The following is a 21,138-nucleotide window of genomic DNA, read 5'->3' on the forward strand; positions in this document are numbered from 1 at the left end:
CTCTGCAAGGAGATGACATTAAGCTGGCAAAGATTCTTCAATTAACTTGAAGATGGAAGCCCAGCAATGAAAAAATAGAAAGTGATTAGTTCAGTCCAGATCAGTCGTGCATCAGTTCTGATTCTCCTCTCTGCTCATTCTTGAAGCAGGAAGAAAGGACAGGACTCAGCTGCATTGCCGTGGCTGCAGATACCTCATCTGTGTTGTTACGGAAATGGACGTCTTATTTCTTTTTTATGAGGTAACAGTGTCTTATGGAGTGAGAGCATGTTCAAACATCATATTATGATGTGAGGAACAACTCAAAATCATGCAGATTATCAATAGTAATGTGGCCATGTGCAACAAAAGGAATGTGATGAATACTGTGTTGGGTTCTCCATCTCACCATTGCAAGATTTCACATGTTCACTCTGAATACTTTCATAAGTTTCTGCTCTAAGCAACTTCTTCTGTTCGCCCACTAAATGTAACCAGGGTCAAAACTGTTGAACTGCTGCTCAAACCGCAGCCTGCACTCAATCCAAATCCCAATGCATCTTTGCAGCATAATGAAAGATTTAATACAGTACACATTTCCATCACTTCTTTTTTTAAATATGTCATTTATGTTGAGGGGCTACCTCCTCTTTGGTGCCCAAAGCAGATATAGATAATACAGTGACTAGAACAAAAACAGGGACAAAAAAAAAATCAAAAATATAACGATGCATGAGCTATTTGTGGGATAAAAACAAAGTCAAACTAATTTGCATTGGTTATGTAATCGTGGACATCCAGACCTCACATGATTCCCCCAGAACCCATCAGCTTGAAATATTATTGTATTATGACAGTTTTGGAGTGAAGCAAATTGTTTTGAAATTAAGCTTTTATCATCGGTGAGTGTTTTGGCCCAATGTCACCAGCTGCCTTGATTAAATATTAAAGCAGTAAAGGACTTAGAAAATTACATTTTTAAATTCCGTTTTTGCCTCAAGATGCTGCTCGTTGAGATGCAGGATGTAAATTCTTTTGTAAATGTACCTTGAGCCAATAAAGGATGCAGAAGAGCCATGATGACTTTGTATCTGTGTATCCAACAGCAGTGAAGCACATACATCTACTAATGAAGAGGAGCAGTCGGGAGATACATTTGAAATCATTTTAGTTATAATACATTTTGGTAAAACCTTTTTCTTACAGTTGGAATTTGTTTCGATTCTTCTTTTTGTTGTTGGTGTGACTACAGGTGACACGGCAATCACAGCACTCAGGTTAGGTGGATTGCCAGGATGATTTATCGTGAGACTGGAATGAGAAGGCGACAAGAGCGGAGACGAGCAGATGGCTGATGAGGCAGGGCAGGATTGAGGTGCAGACAGAGTGGGAGTCGGAGGAGAGGGCTGCCTATGGATCCTGCACAACAAGTAAACACTTGGGCCCAAACAAAATAGAGCAAAATAACACATTCTGACTGAGATGATCATCTGGCAGTAAGAGTCAGGACTGAGGTTGATGAGCTGGTGAGAACAAGACGTGCTGGTGGGCAGATGGGCAGGAGGATGAAGGAAGCTCCAATGACCCCAACAAACAAAAGAAAACGTCAGAAATCCCGCTGTGGGGAGAGTTTACTGATGGAGGTTTTAGCAATCGAGGGATTAATGAAGCTTTCTGCTTCAAAAATAAAAGATGTGGGAGAGAGATGTCTCTGGAAGAGTAATTTGTTAACCATTTAAATTCAGTTCAATTGAGCTTTATAGAGCTAAATCATGACAAATGTCATCTCAAGGTACTTCAAAAACACAACTCATCACAAATTAGTCCAGTTAATTCAAAGCAAATAATTATGGCTTTACCAAGGAAACCAACAGATTGCATCAGAACTTTCTAGGATACAATCAAACACCAGGCGACTGTGGAAAGAAAAAAAACACCCCTTTAACAGAAAGGAAGAAAGCTCCGGCAGAACCAGACTCAGGAGGGAGACCATCTGCCTCCGGTTGGGGGTAAAGAGGACAGGAAAGAGGAGGGAACCGCATCGACAACAGATCAGGAATATCTGAAGGAATTTGAAAGAGACAAACATTTCTTTCTTTTGCTTATGTTGTTTAGATGATTTAATAAAGTTAATTTTGTCCATGGCTTTACAAATTCAGTTGCTAATTCTCTTTGTCGGACATTTTTTTTTTCTTTTTAAATAACTGCCGTTCTTCGGCGATTCCTTTTGCCTTCATCAGAGTCACAGACACACCATCTTGTGACTCTGATGAATGCGAAAGGAATCACCGAAACACGTCAGGTATTTAAAAAAATATATATATATTCTTGTCTGACAAAATGAATAAGCAAATCAATATGTTGTGAAGAGTTCTGCAGGAATTGTACAGAAACAGTCTTTCCATTCTGCTCAGACTAACCTGACCCTATAGTTTCTGGAGAAGTAAACGCAGATTTGCCTCTAATAAACGTAACACAAGGACACAAAGACTGATCCAATCAAAATTGTGTGTGTAACAAGAACTGTACTCAAGTCAGAAATAACGGCATGCAAGTTTTTCACCTTGAAAAGAAATTGGAAAAAAGACCCAGACAAAAAGAGGCCGAAGAGACCAAAGCAAGGTGAAATCTTGGACTGGCTTTTATTGGCGAGCGCTACGAGAAGAAACAGGATGCAAGACTAACTTAACTCTCCATCTTCCTGCTTGACAAGTAGGTCACTTCATTTCATCAGTAGCTGGCTGTTGATGCGTTTCCTTGATTTTAATCCGTCAAAAACACATTTATTTCTGCATTTCAGGTCTGCTACACATTACAAATGTTAGGACAGTCAAACTTTTGCTTCTTTGTAATGTTACACATTCTCACAGCCTCTTGTGTGTCACCAGGTCAGGACTGCAGGCAGACCAGTCCAGTAATCTTACACTTTCTTTTCTCAGCCATGGTTTGTAATCTGCCAAATGTGGTTTCCCACCTTCGTCTTGTAAAAAATGCCTGGACGTCCCTGGAAAAGACGTGAAGGCTGCATGAAATCTTGATGTATTTGTCTAGATGTCAATGTCACCTCTAAGCAAGATCAATGTTTGCACAGTAAATTTGAAGTGGCATTTGTGAAAGTAAGGAAGCCGTTTTTGATGCAGTATGTCATCTGAGCGAATCGGAGGTCACAGACGTCCAAACTTGTACCTCTGTTCTTTTTGTGAGCTGAAGCACTTCCTGATTATATCCTTTCATTCTGTCATTCTCTGTAGAAGGAAACATCACAAGTACATTTAAATCTTTCTTTGCCGAATCTTTGTAAAAGCTTTCCACAATTTTTTTCATACATTTGTTCAAACTGCAGATCCTCAGTTCACTGCAGCCCTCTGCAGATAATGCTGTTGGACCAAAACATGATTGCATCACCTTTTTGAAATTAAGTGTTGGTCTTACATACAAAATGCAGGAAATGTAATGAATTATGAAAGAATATCTTTAAAGAAAACATAAAAAAATCTTTGGGGCAGCTCCTTTTTGCTTCTTGCCATGAATTTGCAAAGTGATGTTTATTTATGAACCTTACAAGACTGTCTCAGAAAATTAGAATATTGTGATAAAGTCTTTTATTTTCTGTAATGCAAAAATGTCATACATTCTGGATTCATTACAAATCAACTTAAATATTGCAAGCCTTTTATTATTTTAATATTGCTGATCATGGCTTACAGCTTAAGAAAACTCAAATATCCTATCTAAAAAAAAATTGAATATTCTGGGAATCTTAATCTTAAACTGTAAGCCATAATCAGCAATATTAAAATAATAAAAGGCTTGCAATATTTCAGTTGATTTGTAATGAATCCAGAATGTTTTTTTTAAATTGCATTACAGAAAATAAAGGACTTATTCTTATTCTAATGTTCTGAGACAGTCTGAGACATTTTTCTATTTTTCTTGTACTGCCAACCAAAAGTCTGGATTCTTTTAAGCTGATGCTAACACTTACTTCTGTCACATCAGATTATGGAAAACAATGACAGTCATAACAACAGTGAGATTAGGATGGCAGCCCCCGTGGAACCACGCTGATGCAGTCTTCCACCATCTCGAACAGAAAGTAATGTGGGCCGCTGCATCGGGCCATGCCGGCGGCCGTCTCCCCGCTGTTGCTGCGCAGCTCAGGGTTCAGGTGTCGCCTCGAGAGGAGGAGCTCTAAAGTTTGTGCCGAGTCTGTTTTGGATGAGTTTGTGTAGGACGCGGCCAGGTGCAGCGGCGTGAGCGCCCCGTTGGTCTGGGCGTTGAGGTCAGCGCCGTTCTGCAGGAGGAGACTGGCCACGGCCACGTGGCTCCAGCGGCAGGCGCTGTGCAGCGGCGTCCAGCCGTCGATGGTCCGGGGGTTGACCCTGGAGCCGCCGGCCAGTAAAGCGGACACGACTTCGACGTGGCCGCTGTACGCTGCGCGGTGCAGTGGGGTGTATCCGTCCTCGTCGCAGCAGTCCACCAGCACGGGATCAGCGGTCAGCAAACGCAGCACTGTTGAGAGCTGAAAGAAAGAAGAAAGACACCGAGACTCTGAGGGTCAGACATCTGCAAATGAGACACATTTTACTGCAGATTAGGGATGGGCGGTATGGACTAAAAAATGTATCACGATAATTTCTGCATTTATCCCGATAACGATAAAAAAAAATACCAATTCAACTCCACCTTTTCAACTATAAATCTATCTCGCTCTCAGATCCGCCATGTTTGTTACACAAAAACTTCTGGCTCATTTCTTTCTTTCTTTCTTTCTTTCTTTCTTTCTTTCTTTCTTTCTTTCTTTCTTTCTTTCTTTCTTTCTTTCTTTCTTTCTTTCTTTCTTTCTTTCTTTCTTTCTTTCTTTCTTTCTTTCTTTCTTTCTTCCTTTCTTCCTTTCTTCCTTTCTTCCTTTCTTCCTTTCTTCCTTCCTTCCTTCCTTCCTTCCTTCCTTCCTTCCTTCCTTCCTTCCTTCCTTCCTTCCTTCCTTCCTTCCTTCCTTCCTTCCTTCCTTCCTTCCTTCCTTCCTTCCTTCCGAGGATTTTTTTTTGGCGGTATATCGTGAACGGTAAAATATCGCCCATTCCTACTGCAGATGCTTCTGTAGTTACTAAATAATAATCATTCTGATCATTTTCAAATCAATCTTTATTTGTATAGCGCTTTTCATACAAATAAACAAAAATGCAACGCAAAGCCCTTAAAATAAAACATAAAACTTAATAATGTCCGCAAGGGTTTATAGGGTAAAAGAAAGGTAAAAGCAGATCAGACAGATAAGAAGGCCAGAGACCGTTAAGAGATTTAAAATCTAGTAGAAGAACCTTAAAATCGATCCTGAAGCGCAAGGGGAGCCAATGCAGCTTCTAAAACTGGTGTAATGTGAGCCCGCCTTGTGGTCTTCATCAGCACACGTGCAGCTGAGTTTTGTAGCAATTGGAGACTAGAAATGCTCTTTTTGGGAAGACCAGAAAGCAGGGCATTACAATAATGAATACCATGCATCTTTTGCCGTATTAACTGCCGAAGGAATGGCATCTTTTTTTGGAAATAAAAGCATGCATCAGCAGCTCCGTGTTTGCCTGAGAGAGAGATGGGCAGACTCTGGCTAGCTATCTATTCTTAAGGTGATAAAAATCTATTTTTGTTGTGTTTTTAATGTGAGAAATAAAATTCAGCTCAGAGTCAAAAATAACACCAAGGTTCTTTACACAGTGTGCTGGTTTAAAATCTTGTAGTTGTGGTAAAAGTTTCTCTCTCTTGGCTTCAGGGCCAATAATTAAAACTTCTGTTTTGTCCTGGTTGAGCTGTACAAAATGTTCTCTGCCATCCATGACTTTATATCTAAAATACAGTTAAGAAAGGTATCAATTGGTTTTGTGTCTTCAGGAGACAAGGCGATGTACAGCTGTGTATCGTCAGCATAACTATGATTTCATTGCCATTCTCTTCTCTGTATACCACCAACTTATGATTTGGGAAACTGTGATGAAGTTACATGTAAAAAAAAAAAAAAAGTACTTTAAAAACTTGATTCTTCTTTTGTACAAAGGAAGATATTTTGCTTCAGGATGTGGCAACATTGGTCTGTAGTAAGATCATAAAACTCTTCAGCGTACTACATTGTTTGATAAGTGTCCAAAAACTCATCAAGATTTCCATTTTAACCAACGTAGTTGTTTTTTTCCATCACTCAGGTCATAACACTTTGCTGCTCAATTAAAATAAAAAGCCCAACATTCACTTCCCCCACAAATTATTGTGTTTCTATTAAGTTTCCAAAGAGAGCCTTTTTAGACATCTTTCCAACCCATAATTGCTAGGGAGTCTAATATGAGATTATATAACAAGCTGCAGACTGATGAGAAAACCTGAAGCACATTTATTTCTAAAAATCCGCAGAATTAAATTTCTAAGAAATGAAAACTCCATCTGCCACCGGAGGAACAGGGTCTTAGGTGTTGCATTGTGCCTCAGCTGCACTCCAATCAGGTTACCTCACTGCTGCTTTGAACAGGTTGAATGATGACGAGGCAGACTGAGCAGCCAAGCGAGAAATATTGAAGGGATGAAATTAACATCTCAGCTGAAGAATGCAAGCTAAAAAAAAAAAAAAAAAAAGCAGACAAACTCGGATCAAAGGCTTTAAAAACCATGTAATTGCAAACATTTAGAGGGTTACAATGTGTTAACTATGGTTTAAAGCAAGTCTTGAGGATCAAAATCTTAAGACCATTTATTAAATTGCAAGAATTTGCATTTTGTACTGCTGGATCTTAAAGGGATTGTGACATGAAAAACACATTTTTCTTGATTTTTTGTGTTTTGTTGGGTGTCTTGACATCAATTACACCCAAAAAACAACGAACTTTTAACATTCAGTGTATTGTGTGCTTTCTGTGATTTTCCGCATAACTATGCAAAAACGGCGCATGTGGTTTGCTGGCGGGCCGTTACGTAACGGCCCGCTAAATCACCGCCCCCTCCACCCAGCTCCCTGTCTCCTCTCCTCTCCAGCGCACCATAAAGGCTGATTTATGGTTCCGCGTTATACCGACGCAGAACCTACGGCGAGGGTTACGCTGCGACGCGCACCGTACGCTGAACCCTACGGCGTAGGCTCTGCGTCGATTTAACGCGGAACCATAAATCAGGCTTAACACGGAGCTGTTTACAGCCTCTTCTGTTCTAATCACCGGAGGAAAACTGCTAAAAAGACCCGCGGCCACTGACTGGACTTAAGATAAGGGGACACTTTATTTACATGCCTTTATTTTTATGATTGTTTGCTGTGGTTCGCCCTGCTGCTTTTCCGTGCATGCTTCGCCTGTCGCTCCTAACTCTCCGACGCCGCTGTGAGCGTATGGCTGGAGGAGGAGGAGGTTTGGAGGAGGAGCGGAGCAATGATTGACAGGAAAGGGGGGAAAGGAAGCGTTTTTCACGGCGCAAAAAAAACACTGTAATAAAAAGCCAGGAAAAGAGAACTAGAGTGAAGTTTTTCTTGTTACACTCTTTTAGACACATTTGAGGGATGTTGGCCAAGACTTTTAATAGTGTTAAAAGCATGTTAAAAATGATGTCACAATACCTTTAAGAACACAATGACAAAATAAAACACTTTTGCGTCTCTGGTTTATTTGAGAGCAGAAACATTTTAAACCTCCAATATTAGAAACATTTTTTTATTTTATATCCATTTACAGCTTAATACAAGCAGTTTGATCCAACAAAATCTTAGAGGCTGTGCGAGACAAAACCTTAAAAATAAAGAAATAAATATAAATCTGTGAGTACAGACAGTGATTTTTCCTCAGAAGAGTGTATTACCATCTCTAACAGAACAGTGTTTTGATTCTACGGACTTCTGTTCTAGGTGTACTCGGAAAATATTACACATGCATACATCATTACATCTAAATTCTTAGCTTGTGAGTGTTTACTTGGGGAAACTATATAATTATGTGGTGTTTAAGATGCTTCTATATGAAATCAATTAGAGATGTGAGTACACTACATGACAATTTGCTTGTTATTGTATTGTACCTTCATCTAGATGAGCAGTGCTACATCCCAACCCTGCCTGCATATGGACTATCTGCTCCTCTCCCTTTGGATGTTTCTAATACTGCTTTGGCAGCAAATACAAGGCCACTTCCAATGGTTTAATTTTCTTTGCAGGCATAGGATTTGCTGCAGGAAAGCACTGCTTTCCTCTGCCCTGGTAAACATACCTGGAAAAGATCGTTCAAATAAAAGTGCAAAGAAGTATATTAAATCATCCAGATATCCATTTTATATTGCTGTTGAAGGCAAGGCAAGTTTATTAAGTGCTTTACATGAAAAGGATTTTTTAATATGCATACAAAAAAGTAATGGTTTAAAAGCAGAAATCAAAGACAGAGAGACATCAGTTAAAAATAGTTGAAATAAAGGTTGCAGTGCATTGTGGGCTATTATTGAAATGCAGCAATAAATGAAAAGGTTTTCAACCTTGACTTAAAGTAAATGAGTTTCAGAAGCCCTGATGCATTTTGGGAGTTTGTTCCACAGGTGAGGAGAATGAAAGCTGAAAAGTTTAAAGTTAGCTGTTCTAACTCTGGGTGCAGGAAGAAGGTGCGACCCTGACGACCTGAGGGTTCTGATTGGTTCATAATTGTCAGTTATGCGTTTCATCCCAAATCATTTGGGCCAAATGCATATCAGTCAGCGTTTCTTTAAGTATTTTCTGAGCATATATATATATATATATATATATATATATATATATATATATATATATATATATATATATATATATATATATATATATATATATATACACACAGGACTGTCTCAGAAAATTAGAATATTGTAATAAAGTTCTTTATTTTCTGTAATGCAATTAAAAAAAACTAAGATTTCATACATTCTGGATTCATTACAAATCAACTGAAATATTGCAAGCCTTTTATTATTTTAATATTGCTGATTATGGCTTACAGTTTAAGATTAAGATTCTCAGAATGTTTTAATTTTTTGAGATAGGATATTTGAGTTTTCTTAAGCTGTAAGCCATGATCAGCAATATTAAAATAATAAAAGGCTTGCAATATTTCACTTGATTTGTAATGAATCCAGAATGTCTGACATTTTTAGGGCCCGAGCACTTGCAGTGCGAAGGCCCTATTGTATTTGCAGGAATTTTTATTATTATTATTAGGGCCCGAGCACTTGCAGTGCGAAGGCCCTATTGTATTTGCAGGAATTTTTATTATTATTAGGGCCCGAGCACCTTCAGTGCGAAGGCCCTATTGTATTTGCAGGAATTTTTATTATTATTATTATTTTCCTGACAAAGTAAAGACCTTTTTGCCCCCCTTAACATGCCCAAAAAGTCACCAAATTTTGCACCCTAGTCAGGCCTGGCGAAAAATTTGATATTTAAAGGTTTGCATTAATGGGCGTGGCAAAATGGCTCAACAGCGCCCCCTTGAAAACTTTGTGCCTCAAGCCCCACGATACGGTTTGACGTACATGCACGAAAATCGGTACACACCTGTATCATGGGACAACTTAAAGAAAAGTCTCTTGGGGTCATGCCCGAAACCGAACAGGATGTCGGCCATTTTGAATTAGTCGTGTCATTTTGGCGAAATATATGCCATTCCTTCGAAAGTTAATTCAGCCCGAACCGTATCGTGAACCCAGATGTGTTATACATCAAAATGTGCGTCTCCATCCTGCGACTACACGCATTACTTTTCTCTTTCAAAAGTGTTACCGTGGCGACGCTAGACGCCAACAAGCGCACCCCCCCTTCATCTGATTGGTCCATATTTGATAGTTCCCCAAAAGGCACCAAATTTGGCATGCAAGCCAGGCCTGTCGATAAATTTGATATTTCATGGTTTGCATTAATGGGCGTGGCAAAATGGCTCAACAGCGCCCCCTAGAAAACTTTGTGCCTCAAGCCCCACAATACGGTTTGACGTACATGCACGAAAATCGCTACACACCTGTATCATGGCACAACTTAAAGAAAAGTCTCTTGGAGCCATGGCCGAAACCGAACAGGATGTCGGCCATTTTGAATACATTGTGTCATTTTGGCGAAATGTATGCCATTCCTTCGGCAGTTAATTCAGCCCGAACCGTAACGTGCCCCCAGGTGTGTTATACATCAAAATGTGCGTCTACATCCTGCGACACCACGCATTACTTTTCTCTTTCAAAAGTGTTACCGTGGTGACGCTAGACGCCAAAAGGCGCGCCCCCCCTTCATGTGATTGGTCCATATTTGATAGTTCTCCAAAAGTCACCAAATTTTGCATGCAAGCCAGACTTGGCGATACATTTGATATTTCATGGTTTGCATTAATGGGCGTGGCCTAACGGCTCAACAGCGCCCCCTAGAATACTTTTCTCTGCCATAACTTTTGAATGGTTTGACATAGAGAGTTGTGGGTGGTGTCATGGGACTCTGTAATGAGTCCTTAAGCTTCGTTGGCCTTAATTAGCCCCGCCCCTTCTTCTGATTGGTTGTCCCTTTTTTCTGCTACAACTTTGGAATGGTTTGACATAGAGAGTCCTGGGTGGTGACATCAGATTCTTTATGGAGTCCTTGACCTTCATTGGCCTGAATTAGCCCCGCCCCTTCTTGTCATTGGTTGTCCCTTTTTTCTGCTATAACATTTTAATTGTTTGACATAGGAAGTCGTGGGTGGTGTCATGGGACTCTGTAATGAGTCCTCAAGCTTCGTTGGCCTTAAATAGCCCCGCCCCTTCTTCTGATTGGTTGTCCCTTTTTTCTGCTATAACTTTTGAATGGTTGGACATAGGAAGTCGTGGGTGGTGTCATGGGACTCTGTAATTAGTCCTTAAGCTTCGTTAGCCTTAATTAGCCCCGCCCCTTCTTCTGATTGGTTGTCCCGATTTTCTGCTATAACTTTGGAATGGTTTGACATAGAGAGTCGTGGGTGGTGTCATCAGATTATGTATGGAGTCCTTGACCTTCATTGGCTTGAATTAGCCCCGCCCCTTCTTCTGATTGGTTGTCCCTTTTTTCTGCTATAGCTTTTCAATGGTTTGACATAGGAAGTCGTGGGTGGTGTCATTTCTGATACTTATGGGGGGCGGTGGCCGTGAGTGCGAGGGCCCGTTCATCGCTGCTTGCAGCTTTAATTATTATTATTATTTTCCTGACAAAAGGAAGGCCTTTTTGCCCCCCTAAACGTGCCCAAAAAGTCACCAAATTTTGCATGCAAGTCAGGCCTGGCGAAAAATTTGATATTTAATAGTTTGCATTAATGGGCGTGGCAAAATGGCTCAACAGCGCCCCCTTGAAAACTTTGTGCCTCAAGCCCCACGATACGGTTTGACGTACATGCACGAAAATCGGTACACACCTGTATCATGGCGCAACTTAAAGAAAAGTCTCTTGGCGTCATGTCGAGAAACCGAACAGGAAGTCGGCCATTTTGAATTAATCGTGTCATTTTGGCGAAATTTATGCCTTCCTTCGGCAGTTAATTCAGCCCGAACCGTAACGTTCCCCCAAGTGTGTTATTCATCAAAATGTGCGACTCCATCCTCCGACCCCACGCATTACTTTTCTCTTTCGAAAGCGTTACCGTGGCGACGCTAGACGCCAAAAAGCGTGCCCACCCTTCATCTATTTGGTTCAGACAGAAAAAACTTTGCGCCTCAAGCCCCATAATACGCTTTGACGTACATGAACGAAAATCGGTACACACCTGTATCATGTCGCAACTAAAAGAAAAGTCTCTTGGCGCCATGGCCGAAACCAAACAGGAAGTCGGCCATTTTGAACATTCTGCATTAATCGCGTAATTTTGGAGCAATATATGCCATTCCTTCGAGAATTAATTCAGCCCGAACCGTATCGTGAACCCAGATGTGTTATACATCAAAATGTGCGTCTACATCCTGCGACTACACGCATTACTTTTCTCTTTCCAAAGTGTTACCGTGGCGACGCTAGACGCCAACAAGCGCACCCCCCCTTCATGTGATTGGTCCATATTTGATAGTTCCCCAAAAGGCACCAAATCTTGCACCCAAGCCAGGCCTGGCGAAAAATTTGGTATTTAATGGTTTGCATTAATGGGCGTGGCAAAATGGCTCAACAGCGCCCCCTTGAAAACTTTGTGCCTCAAGCCCCACAATACTGTTAGACGTACATGCACGGAAATCGGTACACACCTGTATCATGGCGCAACTTAAACAAAAGTCTCTTGGGGTCATGCCCGAAACCGAACAGGATGTCGGCCATTTTGAATTAATCGTGTCATTTTGGCGAAATTTATGCCATTCCTTCGGCAGTTAATTCAGCCCGAACCGTAACGTTTCCCCAAGTGTGTTATACATCAAAATGTGCGTCTCCATCCTGCGACTACGCGCATTACTTTTCTCTTTCAAAAGTGTTACCGTGGCGACGCTAGACGCCAAAAGGCGCGCCCCCCCTTCATCTGATTGGTCCATATTTGATAGTTCTCCAAAAGTCACCAAATTTTGCATGCAAGCCAGGCCTGGTGATAAATTTGATATTTCATGGCTTGCATTAATGGGCGTGGCCTAACGGCTCAACAGCGCCCCCTAGAATACTTTTCTCTGCCATAACTTTTGAATGGTTTGACATAGAGAGTCGTGGGTGGTGTCATGGGACTCTGTAATGAGTCCTCAAGCTTCGTTGGCCTTAATTAGCCCCGCCCCTTCTTCTGATTGGTTGTCCCGATTTTCTGCTATAACTTTGGAATGGTTTGACATAGAGAGTCGTGGGTGGTGTCATCAGATTCTTTATGGAGCCCTTGACCTTCATTGGCCTGAATTAGCCCCGCCCCTTCTTCTGATTGGTTGTCCCTTTTTTCTGCTATAACTTTTGAATGGTTTGACATAGGAAGTCGTGGGTGGTGCCATGGGACTCTGTAATGAGTCCTTAAGCTTCGTTAGCCTTAATTAGCCCCGCCCCTTCTTCTGATTGGTTGTCCCGATTTTCTGCTATAACTTTGGAATGGTTTGACATAGAGAGTCGTGGGTGGTGTCATCAGATTCTTTATGGAGCCCTTGACCTTCATTGGCCTGAATTAGCCCCGCCCCTTCTTCTGATTGGTTGTCCCTTTTTTCTGCTATAACTTTTCAATGGTTTGACATAGGAAGTCGTGGGTGGTGCCATGGGACTCTGTAATGAGTCCTTAAGCTTCGTTAGCCTTAATTAGCCCCGCCCCTTCTTCTGATTGGTTGTCCCGATTTTCTGCTATAACTTTGGAATGGTTTGACATAGAGAGTCGTGGGTGGTGTCATCAGATTCTTTATGGAGCCCTTGACCTTCATTGGCCTGAATTAGCCCCGCCCCTTATTCTGATTGGTTGTCCCTTTTTTCTGCTATAACTTTTCAATGGTTTGACATAGGATGTCGTGGGTGGTGTCATTTCTGATATGCCTATGGGGGGCGGTGGCCGTGAGTGCGAGGGCCCGTTCATTGCTGCTTGCAGCTTTAATTATTATTATTATTATTTTCCTGACAAAAGGAAGGCCTTTTTGCCCCCCTAAACGTGCCCAAAAAGTCACCAAATTTTGCACCCAAGTCAGGCCTGGCGAAAAATTTGATATTTAATGGTTTGCTTTAATGGGCGTGGTAAAATGGCTCAACAGCGCCCCCTTGAAAACTTTGTGCCTCAAGCCCCACGATACGGTTTGACGTACAACAACGAAAATCGGTACACACCTGTATCATGGGGCAACTTAAAGAAAAGTCTCTTGGCGTCATGCCCGAAACCGAACAGGAAGTCGTCCATTTTGAATTAGTCGTGTCATTTTGGCGAAATTTATGCCATTCCTTCGAAAGTTAATTCAGCCCGAACCGTAACGTGCCCCCAAGTGTGTTATACATCAAAATGTGCGTCTCCATCCTGCGACAACACGCATTACTTTTCTCTTTCAAAAGCGTTACCGTGGCGGCGCTAGACGCCAAAAAGCGCGCCCACCCTTCATCTGATTGGTTCAACAGAAAAAACTTTGTGCCTCAAGCCCCATAATACGGTTTGACGTACATGAACGAAAATCGGTACACACCTGTATCATGTCGCAACTAAAAGAAAAGTCTCTTGGCGCTATGGCCGAAACCGAACAGGAAGTCGGCCATTTTGAACATTCTGAATTAATTGCGTAATTTTGGAGCAATATATGCCATTCCTTCGAGAGTTAATTCAGCCCGAACCGTATCGTGAACCCAGATGTGTTATACATCAAAATGTGTGTCTCCATCCTGCGACTACACGCATTACTTTTCTCTTTCGAAAGTGTTACCGTGGCGATGCTAGACGCCAACAAGCGCACCCCCCCTTCATCTGATTGGTCCATATTTGATAGTTCCCCAAAAGGCACCAAATTTGGCATGCAAGCCAGGCCTGGCGATAAATTTGATATTTCATGGTTTGCATTAATGGGCGTGGCAAAATGGCTCAACAGCGCCCCCCGGAAAACTTTGTGCCTCAAGCCCCACAATACGGTTTGACGTACATGCACGAAAATCGGTACACACCTGTATCATGTCGCAACTTAAAGAAAAGTCTCTTGGAGCCATGGCCGAAACCGAACAGGAAGTCAGCCATTTTGAATTAATTGTGTAATTTTGGCACAATTTATGCCATTCCTTCGGCAGTTAATTCAGCCCGAACCGTAACGTGCACCCAGGTGTGTTATACACCAAAATGTGCGGCTCCATCGTGCGACACCACGCATTACTTTTCTCTTTCAAAAGTGTTACCGTGGCGACGCTAGACGCGAAAAAGCGCACCCACCCTTCATCTGATTGGTCCATATTTGATAGTTCTCCAAAAGTCACCAAAATTTGCATGCAAGCCAGGCCTGGCGATAAATGTGATATTTCATGGTTTGCATTAATGGGCGTGGCCTAACGGCTCAACAGCGCCCCCTAGAATACTTTTCTCTGCCATAACTTTTGAATGGTTTCACATAGAGAGTCGTGGGTGGTGTCATGGGACTCTGTAATGAGTCCTTAAGCTTCGTTGGCCTTAATTAGCCCCGCCCCTTCTTCTGATTGGTTGTCCCGATTTTCTGCTATAACTTTTGAATGGTTTGACATAGAGAGTCGTGGGTGGTGTCATCAGATTCTTTATGGAGTCCTTGAACTTCATTGGCCTGAATTAGCCCCGCCCCTTCTTCTGATTGGTTGTCCTTTTTTTATAATAATATTGCCGCGAGCCGCCAGTCGCTCTCGCGCTGACTCCCGCTTCCTGATTCAAACGTCCGCCGGCCCCGCCCCCTGACCAATCAGTGGCGAGTAGGGTGATGACGGCCCCGCCCCCGACCAATCAGTGGCGAGTAGGGTGATGACGGCCCCGCCCCCGACCAATCCGCTGTTGTAATGTGGTGACATCAGAAATAGTCCCGTGCTCAGCCCGGTTACAACCTCGGTAGAATGGTTACAGAAAAAGTAATAATAAAATAGTAGTGTTTTACTAATATTTATACCTTACAAATATTTAAAAAATTAGGAAAAAAAGTTCCAGACATTATATTGCTATGTTGGTCTCTCCTAACACAGTAAGTCATGATGAAAGTAATAGTTGAGTCTTAGCTCAACCAGACCATTACGGTCTGTGGTGCCGGAGGTCCGGAGTTCGAGACCGGCTGTATGTCGAAATTTTTTTTTTTACATCAAAATTTTCGTCTCTGTCCTGCGACGACGCACATTACTTTTCTCTTTCAAAAGTGTTACCGTGGCGACGCTAGACGCGAAAAAGCGCTCGTCCCCTTCATCTGATTGGTCCATATTTGATAGTTCTCCAAAAGTCACAAAAATTTGCATGCAAGCCAGGCCTGGTGATAAATTTGATATTTAATGGTTTGCATTAATAGGCGTGGCCTAACGGCTCAACAGCGCCCCCTAGAATACTTTTCTCTGCCATAAATTTTGAATGGTTTGACATAAAGAGTCGTGGGTGGTGTCATGGGACTCGGTATTAAGTCCTTGACCTTCATTGGCCTGAATTAGCCCCGCCCCTTCTTCTGATTGGTTGTTCCTTTTTTCTGCTATAACTTTTGAATGGTTTGACATAGACAGTCGTGGGTGGTGTCATTTCTGATATGCTTATGGGGGGCGGTGGCCGTGAGTGCGAGGGCCCGTTCATCGCTGCTTGCAGCTTTAATTATTATTATTATTATTATTATTATTTTTCTTCTGACAAAGTGATGGCCTTTTTGCCCCCCTTAACATGCCCAAAAAGTCACCAAATTTTGCACCCAAGTCAGGCCTGGCGAAAAATTTGATATTTAATGGTTTGCATTAATGGGCGTGGCAAAATGGCTCAACAGCGCCCCCTTGAAAACTTTGTGCCTCAAGCCCCACGATACGGTTTGACGTACATGCACGAAAATCGGTACACACCTGTATCATGGGACAACTTAAAGAAAAGTCTCTTGCCGTCATGCCCGAAACCGAACAGGAAGTCGGCCATTTTGAATTAATCGTGTCACTTTGGCGCAATTTATGCCATTCCTTCGGCAGTTAATTCAGCCCGAACCGTAACGTGCACCCAGGTGTATTATACATCAAAATGTGCGTCTCCCTCCTGCGACCACACGCATTACTTTTCTCTTTCAAAAGCGTTACCGTGGCGACGCTAGACGCCAAAAAGCGCGCCCACCCTTCATCTGGTTGGTTCAGACAGAAAAAACTTTGCGCCTCAAGCCCCATAATACGGTTTGACGTACATGAACGAAAATTGGTACACTCCTGTATCATGTCGCAACTAAAAGAAAAGTCTCTTGGCGCCATGGCCGAAACCGAACAGGAAGTCAGCCATTTTGAACATTCTGAATTAATGCATAATTTTGGAGCAATATATGCCATTCTTCGAGAGTTAATTCAGCCCGAACCGTATCGTGAACCCAGATGTGTTATACATCAAAATGTGCGTCTCCATCCTGCGACTACACGCATTACTTTTCTCTTTCGAAAGTGTTACCGTGGCGACGCTAGACGCCAACAAGCGCACCCCCCCTTCATCTGATTGGTCCATATTTGATAGTTCCCCAAAAGGCACCAAATTTGGCATGCAAGTCAGGCCTGGCGATAAATTTGATATTTCATGGTTTGCATTAAAGGGCGTGGCAAAATGGCTCAACAGCGCCCCCCTGAAATCTTTGTGCCTCAAGCCCCACAATACGGTTTGACGTACATGCACGAAAATCGCTACACACCTGTATCATGGCACAACTTAAAGAAAAGTCTCTTGGAGCCATGGCCGAAACCGAACAGGATGTCGGCCATTTCGAATAAATTGTGTCATTTTGGCGAAATTTATGCCATTCCTTCGGCAGTTAATTCAGCCCGAACCGTAACGTGCACCCAGGTGTGTTATACATCAAAATGTGCGTCTACATCCTGCGACACCACGCATTACTTTTCTCTTTCAAAAGTGTTACCGTGGCGACGCTAGACGCCAAAAGGCGCGCCCCCCCTTCATGTGATTGGTCCATATTTGATAGTTCTCCAAAAGTCACCAAATTTTGCATGCAAGCCAGACTTGGCGATAAATTTGATATTTCATGGTTTGCATTAATGGGCGTGGCCTAACGGCTCAACAGCGCCCCCTAGAATACTTTTATCTGCCATAACTTTTGAATGGTTTGACATAGGAAGTTGTGGGTGGTGTCATGGGACTCTGTAATGAGTCCTTAAGCTTCGTTGGCCTTAATTAGCCCCACCCCTTCTTCTGATTGGTTGTCCCGATTTTCTGCTATAACATTGGAATGGTTTGACATAGAGAGTCCTGGGTGGTGTCATCAGATTCTTTATGGAGTCCTTGACCTTCATTGGCCAGAATTAGCCCCGCCCCTTCTTCTGATTGGTTGTCCCTTTTTTCTGCTATATCTTTTGAATGGTTTGACATAGGAGGTCGTGGGTGGTGTCATTTCTGATATGCTTATGGGGGCGGTGGCCGTGAGTGCGAGGGCCCGTTCATCGCTGCTTGCAGCTTTAATTAGGGCCCGAGCACTTGCAGTGCGAAGGCCCTATTGTATTTGCAGGAATTTTTATTAGGGCCCGAGCACTTGCAGTGCGAAGGCCCTATTGTATTTGCAGGAATTTTTATTATTATTATTATTATTATTAGGGCCCGAGCACTTGCAGTGCGAAGGCCCTATTGTATTTGCAGGAATTTTTATTATTATTATTATTTTTTTTTTTTTTCTTCTGACAAAGTGATGGCCTTTTTGCCCCCCTTAACATGCCCAAAAAGTCACCAAATTTTGCACCCAAGTCAGGCCTGGCGAAAAATTTGATATTTAATGGTTTGCATTAATGGGCGTGGTAAAATGGCTCAACAGCGCCCCCTTGAAAACTTTGTGCCTCAAGCCCCACGATACGGTTTGACGTACATGCACGAAAATCGGTACACACCTGTATCATGGGACAACTTAAAGAAAAGTCTCTTGGCGTCATGCCCGAAACCGAACAGGAAGTCGGCCATTTTGAATTAATCGTGTCACTTTGGCGCAATTTATGCCATTCCTTCGAGAGTTAATTCAGCCCGAACCGTATCGTGAACCCAGGTGTGTTATACATCAAAATGTGCGTCTCCATCCTGCGACTACACGCATTACTTTTCTCTTTGAAAAGTGTTACCGTGGCGACGCTAGACGCCAACAAGCGCACCCCCCCTTCATCTGATTGGTCCATATTTGATAGTTCCCCAAAAGGCACCAAATTTGGCATGCAAGCCAGGCCTGGTGATAAATTTGATATTTCATGGTTTGCATTAATGGGCGTGGCAAAATGGCTCAACAGCGCCCTCCGGAAAACTTTGTGACTCAAGCCCCACAATACGGTTTGACGTACATGCACGAGAATCGCTACACACCTGTATCATGGCACAACTTAAACAAAAGTCTCTTGGAGCCATGGCCGAAACCGAACAGGATGTCAGCCATTTTGAATAAATTGTGTCATTTTGGCGAAATTTATGCCATTCCTTCGGCAGTTAATTCAGCCCGAACCGTAACGTGCACCCAAGTGTGTTATACATCAAAATGTGCGTCTACATCCTGCGACACAACGCATTACTTTTCTCTTTCAAAAGTGTTACCGTGGCGACGCTAAACGCCAAAAGGCGCGCCCCCCCTTCATGTGATTGGTCCATATTTGATAGTTCTCCAAAAGTCACCAAATTTTGCATGCAAGCCAGACTTGGGGATAAATTTGATATTTCATTGTTTGCATTAATGGGCGTGGCCTAACGGCTCAACAGCGCCCCCTAGAATACTTTTATCTGCCATAACTTTTGAATGGTTTGACATAGGAAGTTGTGGGTGGTGTCATGGGACTCTTTAATGAGTCCTTAAGCTTCGTTGGCCTTAATTAGCCCCGCCCCTTCTTCTGATTGGTTGTCCCGATTTTCTGCTATAACATTGAAATGGTTTGACATAGAGAGTCCTGGGTGGTGTCATCAGATTATTTATGGAGTCCTTGACCTTCATTGGCCAGAATTAGCCCCGCCTCTTCTTCTGATTGGTTGTCCCTTTTTTCTGCTATAACTTTTTAATGGTTTGACATAGGAAGTCGTGGGTGGTGTCATGGGACTCTGTATGGAGTCCTTGAGCTTCGTTGGCCTTAATTAGCCCCGCCCCTTCTTCTGATTGGTTGTCCCGATTTTCTGCTATAACTTTGGAATGGTTTGACATAGAGAGTCGTGGGTGGTATCATCAGATTCTGTATGGAGTCCTTGACCTTCATTGGCCTGAATTAGCCCCGCCCCTTCTTCTGATTGGTTGTCCCTTTTTTCTGCTATAACTTTTGAATGGTTTGACATAGGAAGTTGTGGGTGGTGTCTTTTCTGATATGCTTATGGGGGGCGGTGGCCGTGAGTGCGAGGGCCCGTTCATCGCTGCTTGCAGCTTTAATTAGGGCCCGAGCACTTGCAGTGCGAAGGCCCTATTGTATTTGCAGGAATTTTTATTATTATTATTATTATTATTATTATTATTATTTTCCTGACAAAGTGAAGGCCTTTTTGCCCCCCTTAACATGCCCAAAAAGTCACCAAATTTTGCACCCTAGTCAGGCCTGGCGAAAAATTGGATATTTAATGGTTTCCATTAATGGGCGTGGCAAATTGGCTCAACAGCGCCCCCTTGAAAACTTTGTGCCTCAAGCCCCACGATACGGTTTGACGTACATGCACGAAAATCGGTACACACCTGTATCATGGCGCAACTGAAAGAAAAGTCTCTTGGCGTCATGCCCGAAACCGAACAGGAAGTCGGCCATTTTGAATTAGTCGTGTCATTTTGGCGAAATTTATGCCATTCCTTCGAAAGTTAATTCAGCCCGAACCGTAACATGCCCCCAAGTGTGTTATACATCAAAATGTGCGTCTCCATCCTGCGACAACACGCATTACTTTTCTCTTTCAAAAGCGTTACCGTGGCGGCGCTAGACGCCAAAAAGCGCGCCCACCCTTCATCTGATTGGTTCAACAGAAAAAACTTTGTGCCTCAAGCCCCATAATACGGTTTGACGTACATGAACGAAAATCGGTACACACCTGTATCATGTCGCAACTAAAAGAAAAGTCTCTTGGCGCCATGGCCGAAACCGAACAGGAAGTCGGCCATTTTGAACATTCTGAATTAATTGCGTAATTTTGGAGCAATATATGCCATTCCTTCGAGAGTTAATTCAGCCCGAACCGTATCGTGAACCCAGATGTGTTATACATCAAAATGTGCGTCTCCATCCTGCGACTACACGCATTACTTTTCTCTTTCGAAAGTGTTACCGTGGCGATGCTAGACGCCAACAAGCGCACCCCCCCTTCATCTGATTGGTCCATATTTGATAGTTCCCCAAAAGGCACCAAATTTTGCATGCAAGCCAGGCCTGGCGATAAATTTGATATTTCATGGTTTGCATTAATGGGCGTGGCAAAATGGCTCAACAGCGCCCCCCGGAAAACTTTGTGCCCCAAGCCCCACAATACGGTTTGACGTACATGCACGAAAAACGGTACACACCTGTATCATGTCGCAACTTAAAGAAAAGTCTCTTGGAGCCATGGCCGAAACCGAACAGGAAGTCAGCCATTTTGAATTAATTGTGTAATTTTGGCACAATTTATGCCATTCCTTCGGCAGTTAATT

At 42.7% G+C, this 21,138-nt stretch overlaps 1 protein-coding gene across 2 annotated transcripts in view; it reads right to left on the reverse strand.

Moving 5' to 3' along the window:
* Nucleotides 1-3,670: 3,670 nt before the first annotated feature.
* Nucleotides 3,671-21,138, reverse strand: part of ankrd49 (ankyrin repeat domain 49) — a 51,645-nt gene continuing 34,177 nt past the window's right edge. The window contains exon 3 of one of the 2 annotated variants that reach the window (XM_061730045.1): nt 3,671-4,501. In XM_061730045.1, coding sequence (XP_061586029.1) covers nt 4,016-4,501 — 486 coding nt within the window. In that variant the 3' untranslated portion in view covers nt 3,671-4,015. The remainder of the gene's footprint in view (nt 4,502-21,138) is intronic. The other variant, XM_061730039.1, reaches the window with a different exon arrangement.

Source organism: Cololabis saira, chromosome 1 (assembly GCF_033807715.1).
Source record: "Cololabis saira isolate AMF1-May2022 chromosome 1, fColSai1.1, whole genome shotgun sequence".
In the NCBI taxonomy this organism is placed as follows: Eukaryota; Metazoa; Chordata; class Actinopteri; order Beloniformes; family Belonidae; genus Cololabis; species Cololabis saira.